Here is a 10,000-nt window from a genome sequence, read left to right on the forward strand (position 1 = left end):
TTTTCCGTTCAGCCATTCTCGAGTCGCGAGCAAAGTTAAGTGCCAGACTTCACTTGTTTTACTTTTAATATCTGTTTGCTTACAATTTCATTCCAAAACATTGGTGGACATGCTGCAGTGATTGGATTGATTAGATTTAAATGCAGTGACGCGACTCGAGGGACACACAATTATGTTACAGGACCTCCGGGAGAAAAAAAAAAAAATGACCAGACTCGATAGTGGTATCGATAAGCCCAAACGTTATTGTTTTTTGGGTTTTGAAAAAAGTGGAACCGGGTCCTTGATGGAACCGGGTTTCGATCCCCATCCCTATCTCTCAGTGAGCTCTGACTAGGGCGGCCCATGCCCCCTACATATAGATCACTTTCGCATGTAAAAGAGGTTTCAAAAAATTAACAGAAACTCTTTTGCACAACACAATGTTTTCCCCAGAACTGACCTTGAAGTGTTTCATAGTAACAGTTTTACCACTAATTGCTCTTGCTTGTTACTGTTTAAACAACACCTATTTCATCCGTTCCAAGCTTCTGCACAGATGTTTATCCTGTTAAAAAACTCTTACGTTTCTCCAAGGTCATCTTACAACCTTGTGACCTGCCACAAATACACTGCTCACTTAAAAAGAAATGTATACGGTAAGTTGAACACACAATTTTAACTTCACAGGCTCCTCTATCAGAAATGAAGGCATGTGCAAGAAGTGCAACTGATCTGTTTATAATTCCTTTATTGAATAATTCGCATTACATATTTCTTTCAATTAAATATTAAAGTCTTGTACCCATTGAGGTTCAAACATTCAACAGTGTCTCATTGAACAGGAGAAAATGTTACCCCTCTTGCAACCATTTTTGAGCAAAGGTAATTGAGCCTTTCACTCATCTTTGAACTCAACAGCATGGCAGGGCTGTAGGTTGGATGTGTTACTTTGGGTAGTCCCGTCCGCTTTCAGACAAACTTTTGCATTTTGTGTTCTTTTTCTGCTCAACATCTATGGCGTAATTTTGGTGCCACCGATCTGAGCGTGCGGTGAGAACAATGTTCACCATTAAAACTCTCAGAGCCTCAAAACCAGTCTGCCGCATGCTCAACTCTGACAACGTGCTCTCAATTTCTTCTCTGCACGCTCAGCTTCATCTTTGCTCTCTCTCGTCTTCACCAGATTAATTGATATTTTTTATTTTACAGCTGTTTTAGATGCTTCTTCACTTGGCTCCGTTCTCCATTGTCTTTGTTTACGCTTCTGACTGGATGCGATCACACAAATGCTGGAGTGCGTTAAAGGGGTAGGAAATACCAGCCACCCTCTTAAATAGGAAAAATGGCAGAATTAAGTTTATTTCTTTTACATTGTCGGCGGTTTTCATAGTGAATGAGTGTAATGGTAAAAAAACGGTTTGTCACCCAGCCCTTTTTTTAATGGCAGAGTTGCATGTTGGATAGAAGAGCTGCATCACAAACTGATCAAGTGGCGCTTCTCCGGGCCTCTCCAGACGACAGAGCTCCTTACCCTGTCTCTAAGGGAGAGCCCAGCCTCCCAGCAGAGGAAGCTCATTTCAGCTGCTGGTATCCAGGATCTGGTTCTTTGGGCCATGATCCAGAATTCATGACCATAAGAGAGGGTAGAAACATAGACCGACAGGTAAATCAAGAACTTTGCATTTTTGCTCAGCTCTCTCTTCATCACAAAAGACCAATGCAGGGTCTGCAATATAGCAGCAGACACACCAATCTGTCTATCAATCTCCCCTCAACAGAGGAACCAGCTTCTAGAAAAACAACATAAATCAAACCCAGTGTTGTTGGTATTGACCAATGTACCGCCGATCCTTCAACAAGAGTCAATGTCACTAAGCAGCCGAAAGATATGTTCCAGCCTAACTGGCCTTAAGCTACATCCCCGGTAAAATGAGCTGCTCCATCTGTAAAATGTACGCTTCCGTACCCTATACCAGCCTAAGCTGTAAAACCTCAACTGTGTGCCGCCACTCTGTGTTTTCTTCCACTACAGCAGCAAAAAGGAATAGTAAGGCATATTCAGCTCATGGATATAAGCTATCCATGATGCACAAGTGCAGCGTGAATATGAACTAAAAGAGCTTATTAAAAGTTGCAGAAAACAAAATGGCCAAAACAAAATTTTGCATATTAGGCATTGATCTTAGTTAAGAATGTATTTTGCTGCATAGATCATTTTGCAATATTTTTCCCTAGATGATTTTCTATCCTAAAAAAATATGTTCTTCCTTTAACCCCAAAGTTATTTGAGAAAGGGAGAGCAGCTGAAACAACAGCTAGAAAGAAAAAAAGGTGGAAAATGAAAGCGACATTAATCTGAGGTATGATTAGCACAACATAAGACCTGTAGTCATTAATTAATAATCCCCAATTTCAAAAGTGAATTTCAGGCACTGGACTCGCATCCAGATCGGTCACAAAGTTCTTGATCCAAAGTCTTCTGAGCATTGTCCCTGGCTCCTGCTCTTTCTTTTACTTTTTAGCTCTTTTGTCTTTTCAGCAGGGAAAACTGACCAACTTCTGCTTCTCTTTCTCTTTATTTATACTTTCTCATTCAACGAGTGTCTATGGAACTTATATTTCCTGTTATAGTTGCCTGGGAAACCTGTCATATTGGTTAACTTGAGAATTTGTGGTTTCTAAAGATTTTACTTGAACTCAAAAGAGCTCTGGTGTTTTTCAGAGCAAGTTCAACTGAACAGCCGTCAGCAGACCATGGGGTTTTCCCCTCGTCTTCCAGAGAAGATGCCTGATTCTTGGCTCACCACATTGTCTACCCTTTGATTCAACTACTAAGTGAAAGGTAAACGCATTTCTAATTCATTCAGATGATGAAATGTTTATGTTTATTTTAGGATGTTTAGAATATTAAGGATTGAGTGAATTAAATGATAATTAAACCTCAGACTATCCTTCTTCTGTATTTGACTGTCTCATATTCTCTTTGTGAAAAAACTTCATGTTAAATGTGATGTGGCAAAAAATGCCTTATTTTTTATTTATTTTTTTTAGCCAAAATGGCTGACTGGAACAGAGAGAAGCTGCATATCAGTGCTCTTACTGGACGGTTAAGATGAATGATATGAGGCTGTGTCATGATGCTGCAACTGGGGAAATATGACAGGATCCTTTTTATTGGATTTCATCTGTGGGCCAAGACTATATTTGGTATTTGTTTTTCCAATGCTATTTTATAGTCCTTAATAGGACATTCAGTTCAGTGTAATATGAGAAAAAAAATCAGAATTTTGACTTTAATCTCAGAATTCTGTTTTCTGACAGCTAACAAAAGTGTTAGCATCAAGTCGTAGCCATGTCTGTTTTAGAGATTAGCTCGCTTGTTTAAATCACCATCTGCTCTTTCGTTAATGAAAAAGCATCACTGGGGACCCCTTGGGCATGTAAAAAGTCGCCTACAGTAATTTTCGGACTATTAGCCGCACCTGAATATAAGCCGCAGAAGCTAAATTGCATGATTTTTACAAGAAATATCACTTGCAGCTTTTCACAGCACACTCATTTCATCCATTGAACAAGAGTTCTTATAACCAACACAGATTCAAATCAGCATTAGTTCAAATCCCTAACTGCCTGTCTCTTACCGTGCGTAGCACCTCATTATTTGCATCTAAGAGAAGTGAATGGGTTTTACTTCGAGACGTCTTCCAGTCTAGTGACTTTTGACGCAGGAAAATCGAAAGCTACTTCCAGTTAGCTTTCCTTTAGCATTTCACGTGAAACGGGCCTCTCCTTGCAGGCGGTGAAACCCAGGGAAAGAGAAAGATTGAGCTCACGCTCTGAGTTTTAAACCCTGATTGACGTAGGGGTATTTCCTGTTGAAGTATGAGCTTCCTCTTGAGCCAATTGGTCCATGCGTGAACTGACCGCCGCATTGTTCTCTTTGTGTAAAAGGGAAGGGGAATGGTTTGAAATGGTTCATCCAATTGATTTGGGCTCCATTGTGGCAATATATCCCAACACTTATTAATCATTCAGGAACAATGACCTTAATATGTTGATACGGGTTCTTACTGTGGTTCTTTGGAGTTTCTAAGTCTTGGTAATTATTTTGTAACCCTTCCCAGACTCGAAGATCTTGAAAATTTGGTTTAAATTATCTTTTGAAAATTTGAGTATCTAAAACATAACATGACATATATCTTTCTGTTTTACCCAAGGATCCCTGATACCTGAAGTATCGTGCAACACTAATGAGTAACAGAAAAGGTAAGTTTTAGATTTCGTAAAATGTATTGACATTTTTTTTACCCGTTTCTCTGTAAATAAAGAAGGTGTAAATAAATACTTTTAACCATAAATGCTCTCCTGCTCTATGTTCCTTCAGGTCTTCTACGGCAACATGTCTGTTACTACATGGGAGGTTGACTCTGATAACTTTCTCATAACCAGAGAGGGGAGCACTCTTCTTGATCAGAATATATCTGACCAAGTAGAGTCGAAAGAGGGACTGGAGAAACCGATACCAACAAAGATGACTGAAACAAAAGAGGAACCAGAACCTCAATCAATTTATGAAAAGCAGATCGAAATGTCCATCTTTCAGAATGAAGAGATGCTTTTAGTGAAGCAAGAGACAGACGCATCCATAGTGACTTCTTGTTATGAGGAGTTATTCCACAATGGACACGAACCACAGTCGAAGATGGAGATAAAGGAGGAGCCAAAACCTTTACAAATTAAAATGGAACAGAGAGAAATGGAGTTAAAGCAGATGATTGAAACTAAAGGTGAACCAGAACCTTGGCCAATTACAGAACAGGACCTCTTCGTCTTTCAGGATGCAGCGCCACCCTTTGTGAAGCAAGAGTCTGATTACTTCACTATGAGTCTTGTTGATCAGAAAGACTCCAGTGAACCGGAACCAATCATGAATCGTCTAATCAGCTCAACCGTCCTCGAAGCTCAGAACCAACATCAGCAAGGAATCCATCAGCAGGTCTCCAGACCAAATAAAGAATTGAAGACAGAGGAAAAACAAAATAACAATGTGGACAACTCAAAGCAGATCATGCAAAAAAAGAAATTACCCTTTTGTGAAGTATGCGGCAAATGTTTCACTGCTTGGCCGACACTAACAGTTCACATGAGAACTCACACTGGTGAGAAGCCCTTTTCTTGCAAAATGTGTGAAAAATCTTTCATTAACAGCAGTAATTTGATTTGTCACATGAGAACTCACACTGGTGAGAAACCCTTTTCATGTGTTACCTGTGGAAAAGGATTCCCTACAAAACCTACCCTGACTACACACATGATGACTCACACAGGTGAGAAGTCTGTCTCCTGTGTGACCTGTGGAAAAGGTTTTGTTAGGAAACGTGCCTTGACTGTACACATGAGAATCCACACTGGTGAGAAGCCATTTGCTTGCAAAATGTGTGATAAATCCTTCAACAACCTTAATTCACTGAGATGTCACACTAGAACTCACTCAGGTGAGAAGCCTTTCTCGTGTGTCACCTGTGGAAAAGATTTCCTGTGGAAAAATGCTCTAACTGTACATATGAGAACTCACACTGGTGAGAAACCATACCGCTGTAAGTTGTGTGAAAAATGTTATCGAGACCGTAGTAGTCTAACTTGTCATTTGAGAACTCATACGGGTGATAAGCCCTTTGTTTGCAAAATGTGCGGTAAAACATTTGTGAACAATAGTAATTTAAGTAGTCACATGAAAATTCACACAGGTCAAAAGCCTTTCCCATGCAATACTTGTGGAAAGACTTTCATCAAGCAAAGTACCTTAAATTTTCACATAAGAACCCACACAGGTGAGAAACCTTTCTCATGTGGGACCTGTGGCAAAGTTTTTAGCAGGAAGCCTTCCCTGAATGCACATATGAGAACTCACACAGGTGAAAAGCCCTATTCTTGTGGGTTTTGTGGTAAATCTTACATATCTAATAGTCACCTGATTTATCACATGACGGGTCACATGGGTGAGAAGTCTTACTCATGCCTAACCTGTGGAAAATGTTTCATCAGGAAACGTGCCCTGACTGTACACATGAGAACTCACACAAATGCCAAACGTTTCTCATGTGTGACCTGTGGAAAAGTTTTCCTTAGGAAACCTGCCTTGACTCAACACCTGAGAACTCACTCAGGTGAAAAGCCCTTCTCTTGCCTGACCTGTGGAAAAGTTTTCCGTAGGAAACCTAACCTGACGACACATATAAGAACTCACACGGGGGAAAGGCCCTTTGCCTGCAAAATGTGTGATAAAACTTTTATTGACAATAGTTATTTGAGTTGTCATATGAAAATCCACAAAGTCAAGCCTTTCTCTTGTCTGACCTGTGGAAAAACTTACACTAGGAAACGTGCCCTGACTGAACACATGAGAACTCACACCGGTGAAAAGCCCTTCGCTTGCAAAATGTGTGATAAACGTTTCACAAACCGCAGTAGTTTGAGATGTCACGTGAGAACTCATACAGGAGAGAGGCCTTTTGCCTGCGGAAGTTGTGATAAATCTTTCATCAACAGTAGTAGTTTGAGATCTCACATGACAACCCACACTCTGGAGAAGTCTTTCTCTTGTCTCACTTGTGGAAAAGCTTTCTCTACCAAAGCTGTCCTGACTACGCACATGAGAGCTCACACAGGTGAGAAACCATATCATTGTGAATTGTGTGAAAAACGTTATAGAGACCGTAGTAGTTTAACCAGTCACATGAGAACTCACACGGGTGATCGACCCTTTGCTTGCAAAATGTGTGAAAAAACTTTCATAAACAGTAGTAATTTGAATAGCCACATCAGAAGTCATACAGGCAAAAAGCCCCATTCATGCCAGATCTGTGGAAAGAAATTCTCCAAACCATCAATTCTGACTAAGCACATGAGTACTCATACAGATTCAGTGTTGTAAATTCTTTTCTGTCAGATATGAGCTGAGTAAATGTTAATTTAAGTCATTGATGCCTGATTTTTTTTATTAGGTCTATTAAAACAATATTGTTTGTGTTTTGCCTTGTAATGATGAGAATGATTTTACTCTCTATTCGGGATAGGTCGCTAGTTAATGACTGGGATTGTAAACAGGCAGGAACATTGGTTGTATGTTCTCCCTTGCAAGGATTAATAAATGCTTGAATGAAGAACACGGATCTCAATTTCTTGGTAATATAAGAGTTAGACTTTGTTTCCCCGGGTGGTGTGACAAACAGGATCTCCTTCACTGATTATTCTGGTAGTTGGACCAGTTGGTCCAAGTTTCTCTTTTTCCACATTGGTTTGATAATTGCCCCTGCTTGAACCGCCACCTTAACGTGGTGGAGGGGTTTCAGTGCCTGGGTGATCCCAGGGGCTATGTTGTCGGGGGCTAAATGCCCCTGGTAGGGTCTCCCAAGGCAAACAGGCTCTGGGTGACAGGTCAGACAAAGAGCGGTTCAAAAACCCTTATGATGAGCACAACAACGAAGCAAGTGACATCGCCCGGTACGGCGGAGCCGGGACCCCACCCTGGAGCCAGGCCTGGGGTTGGGGTTCGTTGGCGAGCGCCTGGTGGTCGGGTTCTTCCTCGCGGGACCCGGCCGGGGCCAGCCCAAAGGAGCGACGCGAGGCCATCCCCCAGTGGGCCCACCACCTGCAGGGGGAACCATGAGGGACCGGTGCAAAGTGGATTGGGCGGCAGCCAGAGGCGGAGACCTCGGCGACCTCATCCGCGGGTGCTTAAACTGGCGGACATCTTCTTCGGATGCCCCCTTGACGCCTCCCTCGGGAGATGTTCCAGGCACGTCCCACCGGGAGGAGGCCCAGGGGATGACCCAGGACACGCTGGAGAGACTATGTCTCTCGGCTGGCCTGGGAGCGCCTAGGGCTTCCCCCAACAGAGCTGGAGGAGGTGTCAGCGGAGAGGGAAGTCTGGGAGTCTCTGCTTAGTCTGCTGCCCCCACGACCTGGTTCCGGATAAAGCGGGAGACGACGAGTACAGGTTTGATAATTGCTGTTTTTTAGGGCTTGGGGGGAAAGAGGGATGTGTTTATGATTTTAATCAAATCAGCTCTAAAACGGGTAAAACTGTCATGATTATGCCCTTTGTGGACTTCTGTTTAAGTTTTAAGTTTTTAGTTACAGTTTGATTAATGTTATTCTGTTTTTTCTTATTCATTGGTCTCGCTCACCCTATGATGAGGATGCAGACTGGGGGAGAACTGATAGTTTCCTCTTGTGAACCCCCTTTCTTACCAAAATGCTGCCTAAACGGTATTTTTTAGTTAGAAACATGTACAATGGTTGCCTGGAACACGCCAAATATGCTGATATGCGTTGGAGGTAAGTTCTTGATAAGTTACGCACAAACTAAACTGTTCTTAATTTATTCTTCATGGTACACCAGCATTCATAACATGTAGGTGAATCACTGTCCCCCCAGACATAAGCGGTTATATTTTTTATATTTATATTTGTTGTGGGGAAAAAAAAAGCATTCATCAGATGAAAACTGGGATCCTATCTCAATCCCACTGAAGCTGTCGCCTTATTGTTTTTAAATAATTAGTAAAAGAGAATTTGTAAAGAAAAAGAATGAAGTAGTTCCAAAGGACCTATCAGTAACCATGTCTGTTCCAGCACATATCCTTATTAGAATTTCTGTTAAGTATTTTGTCTTTAATACAGGCCCCTGTCTAGAACTGCCCATGGTGAGGAATGATGACGAAGTGGCGAGGGGGGGGGGATAAGCATCTCCCTGAAATGAGTTTTTGGAACTTCGGATGTCTGAGAATATCTTTCTTTTATCTGCAGTGTATATATATTTAAATTAGAAGGTTGATGCTCGTTCCATGCAGGAAGTCCATAAACTGTAGTTAAAAGCCTTCAGCTGAGCCAAAATGCTGCAGCCAGAGTTCTTATGAAGAGTAAAAACAAATCATATTTCTGCTCTTACCTCCACTCTGCTTTTTCTCATTATAGTAGCTTCATATGTCTGTTCCTGTTCCTTCTGTCTCCTTGAACCCTCAGCAGATGGCTACTCACACTGAGCCTGGTTCTGGTTGGAGGTTTCTTCCTGTTTAACGGGAGTATTCCTCTCCACTGTCGCTACAACCATGGTTGGTATGAGGGAATACTGAGGAGTCAATGAGTAGATGTAATCAGCTTGTTTTCCTTAGATTACTTTGAACCAATCTGACTGTATGATATGGTTGAATTGTCTCTGTAAAGTTCTTTGAGTTGACATGAGTTGTGAGTTGGCACTATAAATATGAACTTATCGGAAATTTAATGGAATATAGTGAGGAAAATACGTATTTGAACACACTATTTTGCAAGCTCTCCCTCTTAGTAATCTTGGGGCGGTCTGAAATTGTCACCATAGGTGCATGTCCACTGTGAGAAACAATCTAAAAACAAAAATCCAGAAATCACAATATATGATATTTTATTTGTATGTGTTGAGAATAACTGTTATATTCCTAGCCTAGCAAGCGGGTATACAATATTATGTTCTAATGCTTTAAGATGTTTATTGCCCTCCCTGGTAGGGGTGGCAAATATCTTTTTCAATCAGATATTATTTGGACTGTCATATATTGTTTATTAACACACACTAAACTAGCTGTGTGTTAGAACAATAAATGAAAGAATCGAGCTCAAATCAAGGTCAAACAGATAATTCTGCACACAAATGGAATTAGTTCACCACAACAAGTGTTCAAAATATAAGAGATTATTAACAAAAATAATTCAGCTCCAAGTCAAACATATTTCAGTTAAAAACTCTTGACTAAAACTAGTGAAACTAAAATAAAAATACTATGTACAAAGAGGAAGGGGAAACATGGTTTAAAACCATATTACAGTTTAAGATGAAGTTTGTGTTTGAAAACCAACATTTATCTTGGAGAATGCGGGATGAGATCAAATTAGCTTTTCACTCATTTGGAGCAATTGGAATGTTTTGCACCCAAATCACAATGCAAATCCAAGGGATTAATAAAACATTATTTGGCCA

The 10,000-nt window shown here is 40.9% G+C and overlaps 1 protein-coding gene across 2 annotated transcripts in view; it reads left to right on the plus strand.

Annotated features, from left to right (window-relative positions):
- The window catches only part of LOC119790053 (oocyte zinc finger protein XlCOF6-like), a 9,473-nt gene extending 2,325 nt beyond the window's left edge, over positions 1 to 7,148 (plus strand). Inside the window, exons 2-5 of one of the 2 annotated variants that reach the window (XM_038295369.1) lie at positions 577 to 638; positions 2,705 to 2,824; positions 4,200 to 4,248; positions 4,367 to 7,148. In XM_038295369.1, coding sequence (XP_038151297.1) covers positions 4,382 to 6,916 — 2,535 coding nt within the window. In that variant the 5' untranslated portion in view covers positions 577 to 638; positions 2,705 to 2,824; positions 4,200 to 4,248; positions 4,367 to 4,381 and the 3' untranslated portion in view covers positions 6,917 to 7,148. The remainder of the gene's footprint in view (positions 1 to 576; positions 639 to 2,704; positions 2,825 to 4,199; positions 4,249 to 4,366) is intronic. The other variant, XM_038295368.1, reaches the window with a different exon arrangement.
- The last annotated feature ends 2,852 nt before the right edge of the window (positions 7,149 to 10,000 follow it).

Source organism: Cyprinodon tularosa, unplaced genomic scaffold (genome assembly GCF_016077235.1).
Source record: "Cyprinodon tularosa strain WSP-4 unplaced genomic scaffold, ASM1607723v1 ctg353, whole genome shotgun sequence".
NCBI classification, from domain to species: domain Eukaryota; kingdom Metazoa; phylum Chordata; class Actinopteri; order Cyprinodontiformes; family Cyprinodontidae; genus Cyprinodon; species Cyprinodon tularosa.